This window comes from Eulemur rufifrons, chromosome 10 (genome assembly GCF_041146395.1).
Source record: "Eulemur rufifrons isolate Redbay chromosome 10, OSU_ERuf_1, whole genome shotgun sequence".
Lineage (NCBI taxonomy): Eukaryota > Metazoa > Chordata > Mammalia > Primates > Lemuridae > Eulemur > Eulemur rufifrons.
The window spans coordinates 11,428,828-11,448,975 of record NC_090992.1 but is presented as its reverse complement, the minus strand read 5'-3'; the positions used below and the strand labels follow the sequence as shown (position 1 = coordinate 11,448,975).

General features: G+C 46.5%; 1 protein-coding gene across 4 annotated transcripts in view; it reads left to right on the top strand.

The window, feature by feature from the left end:
* PPP2R2B (protein phosphatase 2 regulatory subunit Bbeta) overlaps nucleotides 1-20,148 on the top strand; it is a 410,135-nt gene that overhangs the window by 365,704 nt on the left and 24,283 nt on the right. For all 4 annotated transcript variants that reach the window (XM_069484165.1, XM_069484168.1, XM_069484166.1 and 1 more), the window contains one exon: nucleotides 6,350-6,514. In XM_069484165.1, coding sequence (XP_069340266.1) covers nucleotides 6,350-6,514 — 165 coding nt within the window. The remainder of the gene's footprint in view (nucleotides 1-6,349; nucleotides 6,515-20,148) is intronic.

Genomic DNA, 20,148 nt, shown 5'->3' with positions numbered 1-20,148 from the left:
TCTCAGCACAAAGTCTTCCACAGCTCAATACATATTTAATACGGCACCATGTGTCTCTTTGTCAGTCCCCTCTTACTGAGCCTAGCAACTGGCAAACACTCCATGAATATTTGCACATTGGCTTTTTCTAAGCTCTTAAGAGAAGAATATCCCCTGCCGTCCTCCATGGAGATCTCCAGTGTCTCATCACCAAGCAGCATGTCCTTTTAGCTAATAAGATCTGAGTGCTTTGTAATCATTACTTGATATCCAAAGATCAAATTTGGGCTTTGGAAAAGAAAAAAGACCTCAAAGTGACTCATGTGCCCTGAAAGGGAATCCAACTCTGATATGCTGTGTTCAAGGCCACGATATGATTAGTTTCTGCCTTCAGTATGGGCAGATTTTACATGGGATGTGAAAAGCCTCAGCTGCTTTTGACTGTGGATACCTCACCCAGGTAAACTCAGATTCCATTCTTCAACTTACAACACTCAGCCCTGAGGAACAGCATCCTATTTGGCTCTCCTGTCCTTGATTGGCTTAGACAGGATTTAGGACAAAAATGCTTATCGGTATCAGCAAAATCAGCAGCAAAAAGAGGCATGTGAGGACAGTCCCCTTCAAAAGCCCACAAAGCCAATGCATATAAACACTATCCTTAGAGAAATATGTGCCTCCTTCAGAAAATGGGATGATTCAGTCCAATACCACTTAATAAATAATTTTTCTCCATTATCCTGTTTGATAATCAAAATTCTTAGAAGCTGACAGAGTAAACAGGCTATACTTATTTAAAGGAAAAGAAATAGAAACCCAGAGAAATAAAATGACTTTCCCAAGCTCTCTTAGCAAAATAGGGATGGAATCAAAACTGAATCCCAATTTCCTGGCCCATTTTGTTACAATCACAATATTTATCACAATATTACCTCGAACTTTACCCAAAGAGGTGAGGTTCCTATCTCTCAATTTTCTCATGGATGATTTTAAGCTACGGAAACTACTCTTTTTAATGTTTAGTGTTTTGTTTAATAATATGTATTCATTGTAGAGATTTTAGAAAAAAAGGAAATAGAATGAATGATAATCTCACCACCAATTTTGCTGTATACACAGTGGATTTGCATCACAATTTTAACTTAATTCTAGTTAATTCTGCAATAGAGGCTTAGGAGGAAAAAAAAAAAGGAGTAAGAGAAAAGCCAAAATAATTTAAAACTCTTGATTATCCAGGAATCTTTCTTGTATTCAATCTAGGACACACACACACACACACACACACACACACTTTCCTGCTTTATTTTTCTGCTTAGCAATTATCGCCGTCTAATATACAATATGTTATACTTATTTACCTTTTCTGTTGCCCATGTTTCCCTATATTACCCTAGAATACAGGCTACATGGACCAGGGGAGGTTCGTCTGCTTTGAGTGCAGATTCTTTGGGAACATTTGTAGAATATGTGAAGGGATAAATGAGTGAATGGACCTGTAACCTACATGCTGACTTTGGAATCTAATCTCCCTACAAGACACAACTACATTTCTTTCCTTTCCTTTCTCTCTCCCTGTGTGTGTGTGTGTGTGTGTGTGTGTGTGTGTGTAATGTTTATGTGTGTGTGACTTTTTCTTTATGTGGCTATGGTAAGACTGTATATATTTTGTACCTCACTTTCCTCACCAAAATAATGGTACATAATAAGCATGGAATGTTTAAGTCTTTTTTATCCTAAAATACTACAACTTTATTAAAAGAAAACTTAGAAATAGTACTGATAATTGCAAAGAGAAGAAAAATCATTCACAGACTCGCCCTGATAGAATTATCACTAACATTTTGATGTCTTGGCTTTTAGATCATTATTTTCAGGGTATAAGTTTTAAATGACATTAGGATCACACTACAGTTAGAATTTTGTGTACTATTGGTTTTTACAGGCTTGGAAGTTTCGCTGTAAAAAATTTAATGAACTAGATAATTCGATCGTTTTTAAAAATTTCTGCATATTTATTCAGATTGTTGTCAATCTTTTTCTTTTATAATATTGCAGTAAAACATGTTTTTGTAGAAAGCTCTTTCCAAACTTGGGGTTAGGGAAATGACTTGTGAATGGCCCTCATGTCACTCCTCACCACCCTGCCATGACCCTCTCTGCTCCTCCCCCACCACTGACACAAGTGATGGCTCTGGCTTCTTATTTGTTTGAATCGGATCCCTTAAGAGGTGACCTCCCAGTGTCTCCAATTATTATTTTAAATGATGCCTCAGGCTACAGCCTGGCACAGCGGTGCCCTCACCTTCCCGCCTTCTGCCTTCCATGCACGGAGCTCAGCTGCCAAGCTGGCTGGGCCCCCTCCTGTCCTCAGAGCTGCCTCCAGAGTCCCAGCAGAGAGCCAGATTAACCCCTTTTGTTAGCAGATGTAATTTGCCTGGGCTCAGCGTTAATAAGGAATGCCAGAAGCAGTTGGGTCAGAAAGAACAGATCTGTCAAGCCCCAGGGTTAATTTAATAGCAATCTGTTGGCTGTCTGCCTTGGGTATTAGCCGTGAATCCGATGCTATGTTTTGCTTTTGCCGTTTAGTTCTTTGGGACAACAGGGAAATAATTTGGATAAAGAGCTCTAAAGGATAAGGGAGAGAAAATGGACTGTCAAAATGCACCATTCCATTTTCAAGATAATACAGAGAGCTGCGCGTTGCTCATCTGCTTTCTCCTTCCCTCCCAACAGGAAGGGCAAAGCTACATGTGCTGGAAACCTGCATCTCCCTTTGGAACAGCACAAGGGGAAAAGCCTGGGTTTCTAGAGGTTGCAGGTGTAAAATACACTCTCCCATCATCCCCATAAACCATTGAATTTTTAGCAACTAGACTCTTTCTCTGAAATGTTTCTATAGCTCAGCAGATCCTCTGTCAAAAAAACAATCCAAAAAAAATCCCTTGTCAAGCTTTTGTTCCAACTTCTGGTTCAAAACATTCTAGTTCTGGAAACTGTGGCCCCCAAAGTGTTAGGTGTGTTAAGAGAGCACAGGTCTAGAGTGGAAAAGGTGGTGCTGCCATCTCGGATCAGCCAGGGTTGTTTTGAGAGAGCCAGAACTATCACACTCAGGCTGACTTGGCAAAGCTGTTCCTCAGAGGGGGCAGAGTGCCTTTGTGGTAAAGAACCCAGGCTCTGGAATCGGACACATGGGTTCAAATCCCTGCTCTGCCCCCTACAAGTCATGTGATCTCGAGTAATTGAGTCACTGTTTCCTCCGTTGTAAAATGGAGCTGTGAATGGTACTGACCTCGTGAGGCTGAGATAGGGACAAATGGGGACAACCCATGTAACATGTCAGCACAGGGCAGACCTGGCACTTGATAAGCATGAGCTGCTGGTCATTATCATCTTCCTCTTACCTTTATCACGGTTATTAAAAAAAAAAAGGTAGAGTCATGGTTTATCCCCTGAGTCCCATAGAGTCGAACCCAAACTAGCGCTCTAGTCAAAGAGAAGACTCAGACCTGCTGGGGGAGAGAAGCCAGTGGCTTGGGGATGAGGGGTGGGTGGTGGACACAGGCTTGGAGGTCCGGTGGAAGGAAGGAAAGTTCCAGAAGCAGTAGCCCTCAGCAGATTCCGCAGGCACATCCCCATGATGGTGTCTTTGATGGTGGGGGATGTTCCTGGTTTCATAGAAATGTTTAGGCACTTTGTTTTCACACGTTCTGACTTTGGGGCTTTATTTTTAGGTGGGAAAAAATAACTGTAGCTGTAGCACCTCCCCCTCCCACACAGCAAAGATCCCTTCCAGTTGAGCTTGTTTTTAGAGCTGTGCTGGTAGAGGTGGAGAAAGCTGACACCAGATTTTCTTTCCCTATTTTGGGAAAAGAGAAACATGCTCACTGGCACAGTAGGGTATGAAGGCTTCCTGGAGGGCGATGAAATCTGACAACAGCTGAACACTCAGCTCTGCTTACCCAACCGCACATCAGGGCCACAAAGCCCAGGGCATGGATCAGGCGGCTGGAGAGGGGACCAGAGCTGGAGGCTGGAGCCACCTCCCAAGTGGCACCCGTTCTTGCTCCCCAGCAAGTGGTGCTACCTGCAATAGTATTTATAATTCTGGCAGAAGTTGAGTTGAAAGGTAGTATTTTGTGAATCCACGGGACCCGTATGCCCTGGAGACCCATGTAACATTTGCATCTGGGTTTGGTGGGGGAAATTGTAGTAAAATGTAATGTTAGCTCAGTCTCAAGCTAATTTTAGAAAGAACCCAACAGGATTTATGAGAGATAATTGAAGGGGAAGAAGGCACAGGCAAATACAAAGCCACTGTTGCAATAAATTACATGTTGGAATAGTTGTAGCAGGAGCATAGGTGATGTTTGATAACACATGACTTTGTTTTTGGCTAGTGCTAGTGGGACTAAAAATATCAGTGCATTTGCTTGTGTCTCATCTAAACTCTAGGGAGGGGACTATGCTGCTTGCTTAATAAGAAGTATAGATGACTGTCATCTATCCTCGTCTGATAGAATAGTCTATAGCAAATGCTTGTTGATTCAATGCATTGTTGCCCAAAATATGGTACCTAAACTGCAGGTGTGCACACACATTTTCATTTTAGTTGTTATACATTTATTTGCATGAATATTATTAAAAATGTAACCAGCTCCTTAAACCCATGAGTTTATGAATATTGGATTACTGCTTAGATGAGACTAAGAAAAAAGTGAGTCCATTTAAAGTTGATCCAAAGAAAAAATGTTAAGTAAAAAAAAAAAAACAACAACACTACCCAGTGATTAAAACAGACGAGGCAAAAATCCCAGAGGTAGCTCACAGGTGGTGGAGTGTAGGATAGCGAGAGTCGTTCTGGTCAGCTTTACGGCATTGCAGCATCCACATCACAAGGCCTGCTCCTTTGCAGGAAGTTGCTGGGTCCCCAGACAGCATCTCAGCCCCAGCCAGGTGCTTTCCAACCTGCTTTCTGAGCCCCCAGGTTCTTAGCAGGGTGTGGAGGGATCAGTATAAACTCCTCCTTCACTCACGCCGCACACCCTGCAGCAGGTGTTTGTTTCCATTGAGTTGCCTTCATAAATAATATCGTTCCCATATACAAGGGTGTGGTCTTAAAAGATGTAGGTATACAGCCAGGCGCCGTGGCTCATGCCTGTGGTCCTAGTACTTTGGGAGGTAAGGTGGGAGGATCGCTTGAGGCCAGGAGTTTAAGATCAGCCTGAGCCACCGTATCAAGACCCTGTCTCAAAAAAAAAAATTATTTTTTAATTTGCCAGGCAGGTGGCATGTGCCTGTAGTCCCAGCTGCTCAGGAGGCTGAGGCAGAAGGATCACTTGAGCCCAGGAGTTCGAGATTGCAGTGAGCTATGATTGCACCACTGCACCCCAGCCTGGGTGACAGAGTGAGACCCTGTCTCAAAAAAAAAGAAAAAAAAATACAGGTATAATAATGCTTGATCAAAAGGGAAGATACTGAGGGAGGGAAAAAAACCCAGATGATAAAACTAAGGGTATGTACCGTGGGAGCCTGAAACTTTCCCATCACAGAACTGGATGTCTTCTTTCTGATACTTACACTCGTTCACAAGCTCTAAAGCAAACCACAATTTACAGAGATTATAAATCTTTGATATCTTAAATGAGAGAAATCTTGCATAATTATGAAAGAATACAGATTTTTCACCAGGGATAAAATCCTAGTGTTGTCACTTATTAGCCACGTGACTTAAGGCAAGTTACTTTATGCACTTAGAGCCTCTGTTTCCACCCCTGAAAAATGGGAATAAGAAAGGTGTTGATTATAGAGTTGTTACAAGGATTAAGAGAGATAAAGTATGCAATAAGCTTTGCACAGTGAATGACCTATAGTAAGTGCTCAATAAATGTTAGCAGCTATTATTATCATGAACACATCACTAAAGAAGGTTGCAGGGATTTCGTGGAAGAGGATACGCAGTCTATTGTAGATATCACCCATCAGCCCAGGAATCTGAGTAAGGATTCAGATAAATTGAATTATTTGGTTGGAATGGGACTAGTTCCTTAACCACTGTTATAAAATGGGAAGCCAAAGTCTTTGCAACTTGGTACATTTTAGCATGATTGCATGAGCGGGTAGCTTTGTTCATGAATGGCTATGTTCTACGTGTTATAGAGGATTAGACACAGATCAGGAGTAGGAGACCTGAGTTCTAATGCTGCCTGGGACCAACAATACCTGCTTCTTTGCTAGCACAGTTACCATGAGCATCTGGCATGTGCACGGTAAACACTAACACGTTACACTACTATAAGCTGGTGCCGTTGCTAATCACTCCTGGAGTTTCTGCCTCTTTCTCCTGGTTCCCTCCTTGACTCGTCTGTGCCAGACATCGTGGACATTAAGCCGGCCAACATGGAGGAGCTCACGGAGGTGATCACCGCAGCCGAGTTCCACCCACATCACTGCAACACCTTCGTGTACAGCAGCAGCAAAGGGACAATCCGGCTGTGCGACATGCGAGCGTCAGCCCTGTGTGACAGGCACACCAAGTGTGAGTAGCAGCCCGAGGGTGATGGGGGGTGTGCGGGAGGGGAGCGTGGAGGGGGAGCGCGCCTGGCAGATTTTGATCTCCTTTCCTACATTAGATGTGCCCCGAGTGACCAAACTGCAAGTCGGGAGTCAGCTCCGCATTTGGTATTTCAGTAAAGATGAAACCTCACGTTCAATTCTCAAATGGTCAGATACAAAGATAAATAAAAATAAATAACCTTGTGACATGATCCAAATTATGCATTAAGAATGGACCTGAGGAGTAGCAGAGGGGACAGGTTAGGAGGATGTCGAAGGGTGTCCCGGACGTGGAGATGAGCAGGAAAGGAGAGGGCAGGCGGCGTCTGGACAGGTCTTGGCAGTGGCGTTAACAGGACTTGCTGAGCTGTGTGGGAGGCTGGAATATAAAAGGCATCAAGAACGGCAGCCGGGGAGGAGGTTGCGTCTGCAGGAAGCAGCACCCTGGAAGTCCCAGCGGTTCCAGTGGGCACCAGAGAAAAACTTCAGGGAGGTGGATTGAGAGTAAAGTGCAGCCAGACTCAGGGCCCTCAGGTCATGCTGGAGTTTGCAGGGCACGGAGCGAGCAAAGTAGCTCCGAAGCCAGTGGCAGCCGCATGCTTGGATGCAGAAGGCTAAGGCGGGTGATCTTAGCACGGAGGCCGGCCACCTCGCCATGAGCGAGTGAGGGCTGCTGGCACTGACGGTGGGCGCCATGGTAGGCAAGATGGTCCTGGAGCTCGCAGCGAGGGTTTCTAGAAAAGAAACTGCTCCCCAGAGCAGAGGTTCCTGAAGGACAACTGCAGTCCATGCCCGGTGTTGGGCTAAATGACGTGCAGGTGCTGGGATGTCCAGGAGAGGCTAGAGCTGTGTGTGTCCCGCCGTCACCTTCTGCAAGGTGCTGCTTTGCTGTGGAGAGCCAGAAATGAAGACGTCTCTCTCCCAATAGCACAGTTTTCAATTTCAGCTCCTGTGCAACACAAGTGATATGCTGGCTCTCCGTGCAGGTGTGTGACTAGGAGAGGGAGGGAGAGTTTGTGGTCCTTTTGGTCACTGTGGTTTACTCATTGGCTGCCAGAGGCTCCTCCCAGGGGAGCTGGTGTGGAGAGCGCGGTGCTGTGCAACGTGTGGGTTCTAGAGTCACGCACGCCCAGGTCGGACCAGGCTTCACGCTTACTAGCTGTCTGACCTTGTCCGCCTCCCCTGGCCCTTTTGAGCTTCTCTTTTCTCACATGTAATGGGTAAGCGGATCATAACAACCACCTCATGGATTTCTCATGGGGCTTAGATGAGGTAACTGTTAAAAATTGTTAATAAAATACTCTACATTCTTTTTTTTTCTTTGCATACCAAGTCTTCAAAACTTAGCAGGTGTTTTACCCTGACAGCACATCTCAATTCAAATTAGCCACATTTCAAGTGCTCAAAAGCCTACGTGTGGCCAATGGCTTCCAGATTTAGGACATTGCATCATTGCAGAAAATTCTACTAGAGAGTGCTGGTAGCTTCTGCAGAGCGTGGTCTAGTCTGTCTTGTTCACTACTGTTTCCCTAGCACCTACAGCGGTGCCTGGCCTGGGATAGGGGCTTAATAAATATTTACTGATGTTTCTACTAGTGCTGACCTCAGTATACTTAACATAAGCCAACAAGGGGAAAAGTGTTCAAAGCAGAAGGATCAGCACGTGCAAAGGTGCCGAGGCCTGAAAGATAACACGTTTGTGGAACTGCAGGGGACTGTCATGGCTGGTGTGTAGGGAATGACTCGGAGGAGGGAACTGAGGCTCAGAAGGAATGCCTGAGCCGGGTGGCAATGGCCATGATTAAAAAACTTGAATTTTTTTTTTGTCAAAGTCAGTGAACAGCCACTAAAGTAACCAGGGAGGAATACAATCACAATTAGTTGTTAGGGAAATTGCTTGGACAGAAGGCAAGAGGATGGAGGTTGAGCTCTGGCTGGAGAACAAAGAAACAAGGAAGCAAATTAGGAAGATTCTATAATGTAGACAAGAGTTTCTTGACAGTACACTATTGAATTTGGGGCCACCAACTTCTTTGTTTGGGACAGGGGGCTGTCTAGTGCACTGGCAAGATGTTTAGCAGAATCTCTGGCCTTACTCACTGGATGCCAGTAGCACAAGCCCAGTTGTGACAACCACAAATGTCTCCAGACACTGGAGAAATATCCTCTTGGAGAAAACATTGCTCTCGATTGAGAACCACAGATCTAGACTAAAATTCATTCGGTCGGCCCTTCAGCATGATGCTCCTGTGTCTGAAACGTGTTTGTTACTACAAAGAACAATGGTACGAGGGGAAGGTAAGACTCATTTCCTACACTCAGAGAATTTAAAATTTGGCTGAGGAGGCAAGATGTCCCCAGGAAACATTTCAGGGACAACATATAAGGCAGTGTACGCTTTAATACCCAAATGAATGAGGGAGACAGTTAGGGGTTAGGACGTTCAGAGGAGGCTGGGACGTTTGGGCCAGACCTCACAGGGAAGGCAAAGGCTGAGCAGTGTCGAAGTGTCAAAGCACAAGCAGGGTTTGGCTAGATGGGCAGGAAGAAGGGTATTTTGGGCAGTGCGCATAAAATAGGCAAAATTCTGAAGTTAAAAAGGACATGGAAATTTTAAAGAGTGTTAAGAAGTGTCAGGCTTGGGGGAGAGGGGAACGTTGAGTGAATGAGGCCAGATGAGGATGATGGTCCATTATCGGGTTGGTCCTTGAAGATCAGAGTCAAAAGTTTGTGCTCTTGTGCATTCACTCACTCACTCGCTCATTCAGTGCCTATTTTATACCCAGAGCTGGCTCCTAGTGCCCAGTCCTTCTTAAGCTTTTCCACCAAGTGCAACTCTCCTGGGGCCGGGCTGTGAGCCCTGTGCCACGGAGGAAGGGCACATAGGGGCAATCCCACCTCTCTGATGCGCTCCGGTGGCCTATCCTGTCACCAAAGACAAAACAGCACATGCCTGGCAGACACCAGTGGCCCTGGCGAAGGTGCTGACCACAATAGATTTTCTTTGACGTCTTGTTTTTCTTTCTAAAATTTTATGTGAATTTTGCATTTTTACCCCCATAAAATGTCTATTGTCAGTTTTAATAATTACATTTCTACCCGACTTCCAAATTTCAAGCAAAATTGATGTTCCCAAAAGATGCAGCATTTATCCTACGGCTTCCGGTACCCTCTAATGTACCTGCATATCCTCCTCCTCCCTAACACCCAAGGATTTATACATGTGGCCAAGTTTGAGACCCACAGGTCCTAGTATGTGGGGAGTGATTTGTGATCATTTAGCTGGAGAGCAGAGTTAATAGAATTTATGTTTTATGGAAGATTAACAGTAGTAGCGGGAAGAAAGGAGAGTTAGAAGCTTTTGCTTTAGTCTTAATACGAGAGAGAAGGGTAAAAGGATAAAGTATGGCAGCTATGGACATTGAAAGGAAGGGAAGGGGGAGAAGAACATTTTCTTTTGAAATAACTATGGGTGTTGTAAGTGATATTAGAGGTTGGCATTCATCGCACATGGGTATGTTGTTAATTGTTCAATGTCATTTCCCTCAAGACAGTAAACCCTCTGAGGACAAGAATCAAATCTGTTTGGTCATGTCATATTGCCAACGCCTGACACATAAGTAGGGGGTCCAGTAAATAGTTACTTAATAAACAAAGATATGCCCGAGGGTCCACGTAAATGACACGTGGGAATGGGAACGAATGGAAAGCCCGTTGGTCTCTCTGAGAGAGAGTGAGGGGTTGGGGTTCAGTTTGGGACACACTGTGGGTGAGGTGACATGAGCTGTCTGGGGAGGCAGGGCCTCTCTGGTTGAGTGAAGGCGGAACCAGGCTTGCTGGGCCACCACCCAGGGTGGATGCCCGAGATGGCACAGAAGCCCTGGCATCCTCACAGCCCAGCGTGGCAGACACCAGGCTGGGCTTTGCAGTCAGACCCACACGAGTTCTGGATGTTGAAGTATAAACCGACGGGGAGGCTCCATGAACCCCCGAACTCAAGATAGAAAGGGGGCAAGGCCTTAGAAACCGTCAGAGCTAGAATGGTTTAGAACAGATGCTTTGCAGTCAGAACCTAGCTCTGACACTCGGTACCTGTGTGACGCCGGGCAAGGGATTCAGTCCTTCTGAGCCCCGAGTTTCTTATTGGAATGTAGAAATAGTAAGCACAGCGTCATAAGGTGGGACGTTCATCGTGTGTGTGAGATCCTAGCACTCCGCCGGGCACGCCAGGGTCAGCACGTGGCAGCAGCAGTTCTAACCATTGTTTCTCTCAAATTCCCCCTGCCGCAGGCCTGTGGACGTGAGACGCTTGAAACCCCGACCCTTTGGCCAGATATAGGAGGCCCCATTATTTATTTAATCAATTAATATTTGTTGAGCACAAACTGTACATCAGGTGCTGTATCAGACTCTGGGGACACAGTGATGAGCAAAAACAGACCTAGTTTCTTTGTCTTAGAGCTCACGGTATTATATTAGTCAGGGTTCTCTAGAGAAACAGAACCAATAGGGTGTGTTTGTACATGAGATTTATTAAAAGAATTAGCTTGCGTGATTATGAAGGCTCACATGTCCCAAGATCTGCATGCTGAAGACCCAGGAGAGTCAATGGCAGTATTCTAGTCCAAAGGCCATCAGCCTGAAGACCCAGGAAGAGCCATGGTTTTAGTTCCAGTCCAAAGGAAAAAAACTAACGTCCCTGTTCCAAGGTAGTCAGGCAGAGGAATTCCGTCTCCCTTGCAGGAGGGTCAGCCTTTTTTTCTCTTCAGGCCTTCGACTGATTGCATGAGGCCCACCCACATTAGGGAGAGAAATCTCCTTTACTCAATCTATCAATTTAAAAGTTAAACTCATCCAAAAACACCCTTCCAGAAATGCCCCAAATGTCTGGCCAAATAGCTGGGCACCCTATGGCCCAGTCAAGTTGACACATAAAATTAGGAGTTAAGATGCATTAATTAGAGAATCACAAACAAACATAGCATTGCAACTATAGTAAGTGGGATGAGAGACATGGGTAGTACAAGTGGGTGTGACAAGGACCCTACGAGGCAATGACTGCTGAGCTGAGACCTAAAGACTGAGGAGCGGCTGGGAGAGCACAGGAAAGAGCTGTGCAGGCATAGAGAAGCCACACACCCAGGGAGCCGCAGGGGCTGCCCCTCCCTCCAGCCTGGGCCCCACACAGCCCTGGGGACGGTCCCTAGGGAGACCCAGGAGCTGCCTGGTGGCCTGCAGGCCTCTGCCAAGCGCTGCCTCCCCACTCCCCATCCCATCACCAGTGGAGTTCTGAACTGCAAGCCCGTTGGCCTGCTAATCTAATTAAGAAGTGAACGGAATTCATTTTCCTGACTCATCCAAAGTACCCACCTCCTTCCGTGCACATCTCCCTTTGTTCAGCTGCTGCTGCGGCCCCCAGCGCCTGCCGGCTGGGAAAACAGGTTCCATCTGACCCCTCGCCTGACATTTCATATTGATTTTCTCCATCCTCCTCAAACACCAGCCTGCGGTCGCCCGCCGTTCGGCCGAGGTGTGTGAATGGAATTGAGACAGTTCATCAGAGTTCAAAATGAAAAGCAACATTGGCTTTCGGAGATGAGCACCGAGGAGGAGGGTATTTAATAACCGTCGGCGTTTAATCAAAATGCCGAGGAGAACCGTGTTATCAGAGCTGCATATATTAATTTCCATATGTCCCTCACTCTGCATACTCAGCAGGGGTTGGAAGGGATGATTCGTTCTCTCCCTCCTTGCCGCTCTCTTTTTTTCTGCCGCTTCTGGCAGTAGTGACAAGGGTTGTGTTTGCAGTTTGAGATGCCTGAGACAATAAGGTGCTGATGGCAGCCGCACGTGGCCAGTCTGTGAGTACTGGGCGCTGGGTGGAGGAACTGGCCAGGTGTGATGAATGCCATCCTGGGAAATGAGAGAGGAGTTAAGGCTGGACTCCTTTCCGATGTCCCCAGGAATGTGGTCCCCGACCAACTCTCCAATCCCAGCTCCCTGTAGCCTGGCCACACTGGGTTGCTTCCTACCCCTCCAACACACCCGGCCCTTTCCTGCCTCAGGACCTTTGCACAAGCTCTTCCTCTGCCTAGATTCTATTCCACCATGCCCCTCATCAGGCCGGGTGTCTACTCATTTTTTAGGTCTCTGAGAAAATGTCACCTCCTCAGAGAGGACTTCTCTGTCCACCCAGTCTGCATCCTATTTCTATCTTGTCACCCTATTTTATTTCTTTATTTCTGTCCTAGTGCTCATCATAGTTGTTCGCCTTTCTTCACCTCTGTCTCCCCAACTGGAATGTAATCTCCACGAGGGCAGGGACATTGTTTATCTTGCTAACGACTGAATTTTGACAATACTTACATGGTGCCTGGCATGGAGTGTGGCTTCAGAGAACATCCGCAGTAGAAAGGCAGGTGGTACAAGACAGATGAAAATAGGTGTCCTGGGCTCCCAGGGCTGCTGTAACAGAGTACTATGGACTGGGTGGCTTGAACAATGAAATTATCATCTCACAGTCCTGGAGGCTAGACATGCAAGATAAGGTGCGGGCAGGGTTGGTTCCTCTTTCCCGGGCTTATAGACGGCTGCTCCCTGTATCTTTCCCTCTGTACCTGTTGCTGTTCAAAATTCCCTTTCTTACTGGATTAGGGTCCACCTAATGACCTTATTTGAATTTAATTACCTGTTTAAAGGCCCTGTCTGCAAATACAGTTGCACTTTGGAGGTACTAGGGGTTAGGACTTCGACATATGAACTGAAGGAGGGGCACAGCTCAGCCCACAGCAGAGGAAAGACGGAAAAGTCGTCAGGGGCACAGGCCCTGCAGCCGACATTCCAGACATCATCTGGGGCTCCCGCTCCACGGGAGGCCCAGGCAGGTACCCACACGGATGCTTTCCTCCAGGTGGTCAGGGTGACAAGAGGTCGTGGACACAGGGCCCTCACACGGCCCCTGACGCATCGTGAGCACACAGCGAGGGTGGCTCTTACTAAAGGCAGGGGGGGACACCAGACAGGACCGAAGGCCCAGGGCAGTAACCTGCACATGGAGTCTCTACAATTGCTCAGGGTCACCTGTGTGATTAAGGACAGTGGCGCCTACTTGCCGGTGCTGCTGAAACAATGTCTCTCTGAACAAATGGGACTTTGATTGATCTTAGAGGCTGCGAGGTCCTGAGGAGCCTGTTTCCTGTGGAAAAGCCAGTCTCGAAGGGCGAGGGTCCCCAGCAAGTGGAGTGTGTTGCAGCAGCAAAGAAAAGAAAAGAAAGCAGGGGAAACTCTCAGATGGGACTGGGCGGAGAAAAGGGGGTAGCTCGAAGGGCCACAGAGACCTGACTCATTGAAGACCTGAGTGCACAGCTGAGGAAGGGAGCAGGTGGGGATGCTCAGGGTGAGTGCCACAGCAGGACATGAAGGGACAAACTCACCACGACTGCAGCCACCAACGTGAGGGTGAGTCCATGCAGGATGGCGTCAGGGCCGTGGAATGTGGGCAGCTTTCCTACTTAGCAGAAGCCCTCCCAGGTTGTACTTTTACTTTCATAACTTGGAGAAAGGAGAGGGTAACAGGAGGGCCCCTGGGTGCTCAGCTCCAGGGTGGAGGCAGCAGAAAAGGTCAAAACTCCCTGACACCCCTACAGCACCCGCCTTGGGTGCTGAGCTGAGGCAAGGCAGCGAGGATACAGGACATTTCTGCTTTGTTTCTTCCTCTCTGTCAAACTCAGCTGACAGTAGTGAGTGAATTCAAAGACTGAGCCAAAACAGGGGAGGGAAAATCAATGCGGTTTATCAGCCTATATCCGTGGCCTAAATGGTGACCCTGAACAAGTTACTTAACCTCTCTGTGCCTCAACGTACCTATAAACTGTGGCTAGTGGAAGTATCTCCTTATAGGGTGCTTGTGAGGATTAAATGAGATGACATCCATCCAGCCTTAGAATAGTGGCTGGCACGTAACACAAGCACGGCGTTACCACGGGAGTGCCGGTGCCATCTTGCTTCTCTACCGTGTGTGTCTTTTAAGAGTGCGAACAGGAAGAGCAGCAGCAATAGCTGTAGAAGTAGTAATGTCAACAGCCTTAGTCACAACTAACTTCTGTGACATTTCGCTATGTCCAGGAAGTAAGCCAAGTATACATGTGTGAGCTCTTTTAATCCTCCTGACAATGCTGGGAGGTACCTTCTACCAGTACTCAGATCTTGCAGATGCGGCAACCAGCTGAAAGGGAAAATGATGCACTTACTGCCACCAGAGAGCAAGTGACAAAGCCAGGGTTTGATCAGACCTGCAGTTCTTCACCAAGACACCAGAAACCACGGATTCAACTAAGATTTATTTATCACCTACTAGTTCCTTTCCTTCCTTCAAGAAGTGTACCTTCTAGTGGCAAGGGAGGAGAGAAAACATGTGCAGGTGTACAAATAAACAAGATCGTTTCACACAGTGATAAAAGCTATAAGAAAATTAAGTAGGGTCAGAGAGTAGCTGGGGAGGAGCTATTTTCATAGGGTGGTGTGAGGGAAAGGCCTTTGAACTGAGACCTGAATTATCAGAAGGAGCCAAAGAGTGCTAACATCAAAGTGTGAAGGCCCCAATGCAGGAACGATCTTGTGTGTTCAAAGAATGGAGAAAAAGACCAGTGGATGGTGACAAGCAGGCTGGGGGACAGTGTAGAAATTGAGGCCAAAAGGTAGGCTGGGCCCAGATCAAGTACAGCTTTGTGGGCCAGGGCAGAGCATTTGGATTTCCCTCCAAGGGAGGTGGGAAGCCCTGAGTCTGTGTGAAGCATAGAAGTGGCTCCTCTGCTTATGGTCTTAAAGGAGTTCTCAAGCAAGGGGTGGCCAGCCTGGGAGCAGAGAGACCATTTAGGAGGCTCTTGCCTGTCTGGCTGTGACCAGGGTGGGGGTAGTGGACAGATTCGGGGTCTTAGGAGGTAAGGCTAAGGGGACTTGCGGAGAGATCCCGCGGAGAGGTGTGATGGAAAGGGGAGAATCTAAGATAACTTTTAGGTATGTGGCTTGGGGAACTCAGTGTATAGTGGTGACATATACAAAATAAGGGGACAGAGGAAATGAACAGGTTTGGCATGGAAAGACCAAGCATCCTCTTTTGGATATGTCCAGATTGAGATGTCTGTCATTCATCCAGGAGAGAAGTCAAGGAGACAATTGGATACATGAGCCTAGAAGTCAGAGGAGAGGTCTGAACTAGAGGCATAAATTTAGGAATCAGGAGCATGCCCTCGTATTAATATTTAAAGCCATGGAACGAGGTGATGTCATTTAGGGGAGAAGGTATGGATGGAGAAGAACGAAGGGCCCAGGAAGGGGGTGAAGGGCACGACAACATTTCCCAGGGAGGTGGAAGGCAGGCGGCGGTGGCCTTTCATGGGAGATGGAACATGAGCCACCAGGGAAGCAAGCAGAACACCAAGGTATTATGTATAAGCCAAGAGAGGATAGTGACTTAGAAAGATACCAGGATCAATTATGTCCAATGCTTCTGGAAGGTCATGGAGAAGCACTACCAGGATTTGGTCTCATGGAAGTCTTTGGCCATTAATTAAAGCAAAAGCAATTAGCACCCTGCCTGGCACACAGTAGGGTCCCAGTGCACGTTTGCTGGATGAAATCAATTGTATGATGAGGACGCCTGCCCTGCTGGCACGAGGTGGCTTCTTCAGTTGCCTCTCAGTTCCACTGTGATCTGGGCAGACCTGCCTCCCTTCTCTCACTGCCCATTGAGTCCTCATCCTGTTACACGGGAATGGCTTGTGCTGGGGACTTGCAGGAGATGATGCTGGCCAGGGAGTGTCCTGACGGCCATTGTGAGGGACCAGGGCTGCCCTCGGGCGCCGTGACGGGGCAGCCCCGCAGCACCAGTCCCCTCGCACCAGCTCTGGCGGCAGGGCCCCTCTGCACTGGCAAACCTGCAGCTCAAGACTTGGCCACAGAATTTCCCTCCTTCAGATGACCCCAAGGCAGGTTTCCTGTCCGGGGGCAGTCAGCATCTGCCCTGGAGTACACTGAAATCTGTCTGTCATGGGCCTGGTGTGAAGAAAATCTGAGTTTTTGATGCTGAGGGAAGAAAGACATAAGCATTTTACGCCTTAAAATCTGAGATATTTTGGGGAATGGTATAGTCATTGGAAAAACAGCCTGAGTTCCAATGAGAATAGGACCAAGTCTGCTGTCCAACCTAATAATCTAAATCAGAAATTCCATTTTCCTCCAGAGATGGGTATAGTAGAGGTGGGGTGGATTGCTATTTTTGAACCCTTCTGTATCTCATTTAATTCTCACAACGACCCATGAAGACTGGTATTAGTACCTCCAATTCCCAGATGAGGCACCTAGAGAAACTTGCTCCAGATCACAGTGGAGGGCCTCAGATTGGCACCCACGTCTGTCTGCTTCCAGGAGGATTCATCCCTCTTCTGGCTATTTGGCAGGGAGAGAAGGAATATGATCTTTATCTAACATCCAAAAGGATAATTTCATGAGGCTGAATTTTACACAATCCCAACAGCTGGATTTCCCTGCTTGACCATTTCTGACTACAGTATTAACTCTACCATTGTGCAGAACACGAAATCCACTCATATTCTTTACTCTCATCTATAAACATAATTGCCGAGCCCTGGTTCTGTAAGCCACTAGATCCCTTAATAAACCTACGGCTCATTCCCCAGGTCTCTGATGGAATGTGTCCAAAGACATCAGCTGAGACTGCAGCTGCAATGAATCTTAAAGCCTCCGAGGTTTGGCACAGCTTCCGAAAGGGGTTCAATATTGATCTGGGGCATAATTAACAGTGTTTATTTCAGGGGAGTTTGGTTAGGTTAAAAAGACAAGGTCCTTTATTAAAATACTTTTGCCTGATGACAGGATTACAAACACACACAGACACACACGGCCCACCCTGGAGAGAAGCCAAACAGCCTTATGCAGGAACAGAACTCACTGATGCCCACCCCCATCTAGCCACCCACCAGTGTCTGAAGCTGCGCTACCCCGTTTGCGCTTAGCAGCAATTAACAGCAGCATGGGCGAGGCCCACGCCACGGAGTAAAAATAGAATCCCCTCCCCCTTCCTCCATCCTCATTTCCATTTTTGATTAATTTAACCAGTTCTGTCAATTAGTCATTCTGGAGACTCCATTTGAATGGATTTTCCTAAGAACTAGAAGGCTTATTAATTTTGGAAGTGAGTGTCATTCATTAGCAGCTGACACCTTCCCAAGTCCTGTCCTCTCCCTCATTTGGGATCATGGATGAGAGAGCAGTGGAGGCCAAAACCGGCTCACATGCATGGCTGCAGCTCCTGAGACACGCAGAATGGGAAAGGCTGGCCATGGGGTTAGGGGTGACTCTAGACATCTCAGGGCCAACTTCCCTATCATCACAGCCTATGACAAACCATCAGTGACAAGGCAGTCGCAGGCACCAGTGAATATCCTGAATTTGAGGTTTAAGAGAAACCTAGTCAAGAAAATGCCTGGGAGATATTTCCCCCAGAAAGCAGCATTGGCCTGTTAGAGTCTAAGGAGGGCTTCGGCCTCCTCGTCCCTTTCCTTTGCCTGGAAACACTGAAGGTTACCTTCCATTTTTCCAATTTGTAAAAATGTTGCAACCTTTAAAATCTTAGTCTATGTTTTATTGCCATTTTTTCACTTGTCATAATTTTTTTTTTTAAGAGATGGAGGCTTGCTATGTTGCCCAACCTGGCCTCAAACTCCTGGCCTCAAGAGATCCTCCTGCCTCAGCCTCTCGAGTAGCTGGGACTACAGGTGCAATGTATTTTAATTTTAACATTAATGTAAGTTGAACATAACAAGGTGAGCATTTTATCATACAATTTAAATATATAATAGATCTTCTGACAGCCCTTTCCTTCCCACGAGAGGTGAAATCAGAAATCACCTCTTTCTCTCTGTATGCATTTCCTATGGCTGCTGTAACAAATGACCACAAACTTTGGTGGCTTAAAGACAGCACAAATCTATCATCCTGCAGCTCTGCAGGTCACAAGTCTGACATGGGTCTCACTGGCTAAAATCTAGGCATTGGCAAAGTTGTGGTCCCTTCTGGAGGCTCTAGGGGAGCCTCTGTTTCCTCCCCCTTTGCAGCTTCTAGAGGCTGCCTGCATTCCTTAGCTCATGGCCCCTTCTCATCTTCAAAGTCAGCGACAGCGAGATGAGTGCTTGTCACGTCACATCACTCTGACTCTCTCTTCTGCCTCCTTCCGCTTTTAAGGACCCTTTTAAAGGCTCACCCAAGTAATACAGAATAATGTTGTTTTAAGATCAGCTAATTGGCAACCATAGCCCTATCCACAATCTTAATTCCCTTTGGCCATGTAAAATAACATATTCATAGGTTCCAGGCACTAGGACTTCAGCATCCTTGGGGAGCCATCATTCTGCCCAAGATACCCTTTGAGTTTCAGTTAAGGCACTTGCCCCTCTGGCAGACTTCCTGGACCTCCAAGCAGCATTAAATACCCTCTCTCAGAGCCCTTAATACCATATGTTAAATTACTTGTTTCTATTTCAGTCTCTCTCACTAAATGAGACCGCTGTTATGGCTAGACTCCTTTTTCAAACCATCTCAGCATTTAGGATAGCAAAGATGCTACATAAATGCTTTTGGAAGGAAATAACTATAGTCTTCCAATTTGATAAATTTGCATCTGGCGCTTTTTTTTTTTTTTTACACAAAAGGCTAATGCTATAGAGCGGTTGACTCATTGTTCACTCATTTCTAACTTTAAGAATATATAACATATATAAATTGTATGATGAAATAGCCACCTTGTTATGTTTAACTTCTATTAGTGTTAAAATTGAAATGCATTCCTAGGCACCATAAAGTGGAAAAATGGCAATAAAATATAGACTAAGATTTTTAAAGTTGCAACATTTTTGCAAATTGAAAAAATGCAAGGCAAATTTTGGTGTTTGCCGGCAAAATAAAGGGAAGAACAGTCTATGAAATAATCGTGATCAAGTGCTATTCATTTATTTAATAAATGTTTATTGTTGCCTGGTATGTGCCAGGCACCGTCGCAGGCACTAGGCAAATAGTGCCTCCTGCTCTTTCAGCACTATATTCAGGGGAAAGGAATCAAACAACACCCACATATATAAGATAAAGTGAGATTTGGCAAAAAATGTCTCTGGGGAAGCAGCAGCAGCAAATGCAGAGGCTCTGAATCTGGACTGTGCTTGGCAGGTCAAGGGGAGGCTGGATGGCCAGGTGGGCCATCTATGGGACTGTGATGAGGAACAACACGAGGGGAGGCAAGAGCAGGCAGGTAGCCCAGGTCATGGAAGCAACGACATACATTCGGGGCAATCACCTTGCACCACTCGGGCCCCAGTCACATTGTATTCTGGGCAAAGGACGTGGGAGTTGGACAACATGGTAGCCCTGCAGGCAATGAATGGTAAGGACTTTGGATATTATTGTAAAAAGTGAAAATCTAGAAGGGTTTTGTGCAAAGGAGTAAGATGATTGTACTTAATAGATCACTGTTTAAGAATGAAGAGTCAGGAGGAAGAGATAGTGGGAGAGGAGTCAGGAAGCTGTCAAAGTGCTCCAGGCAAGAGA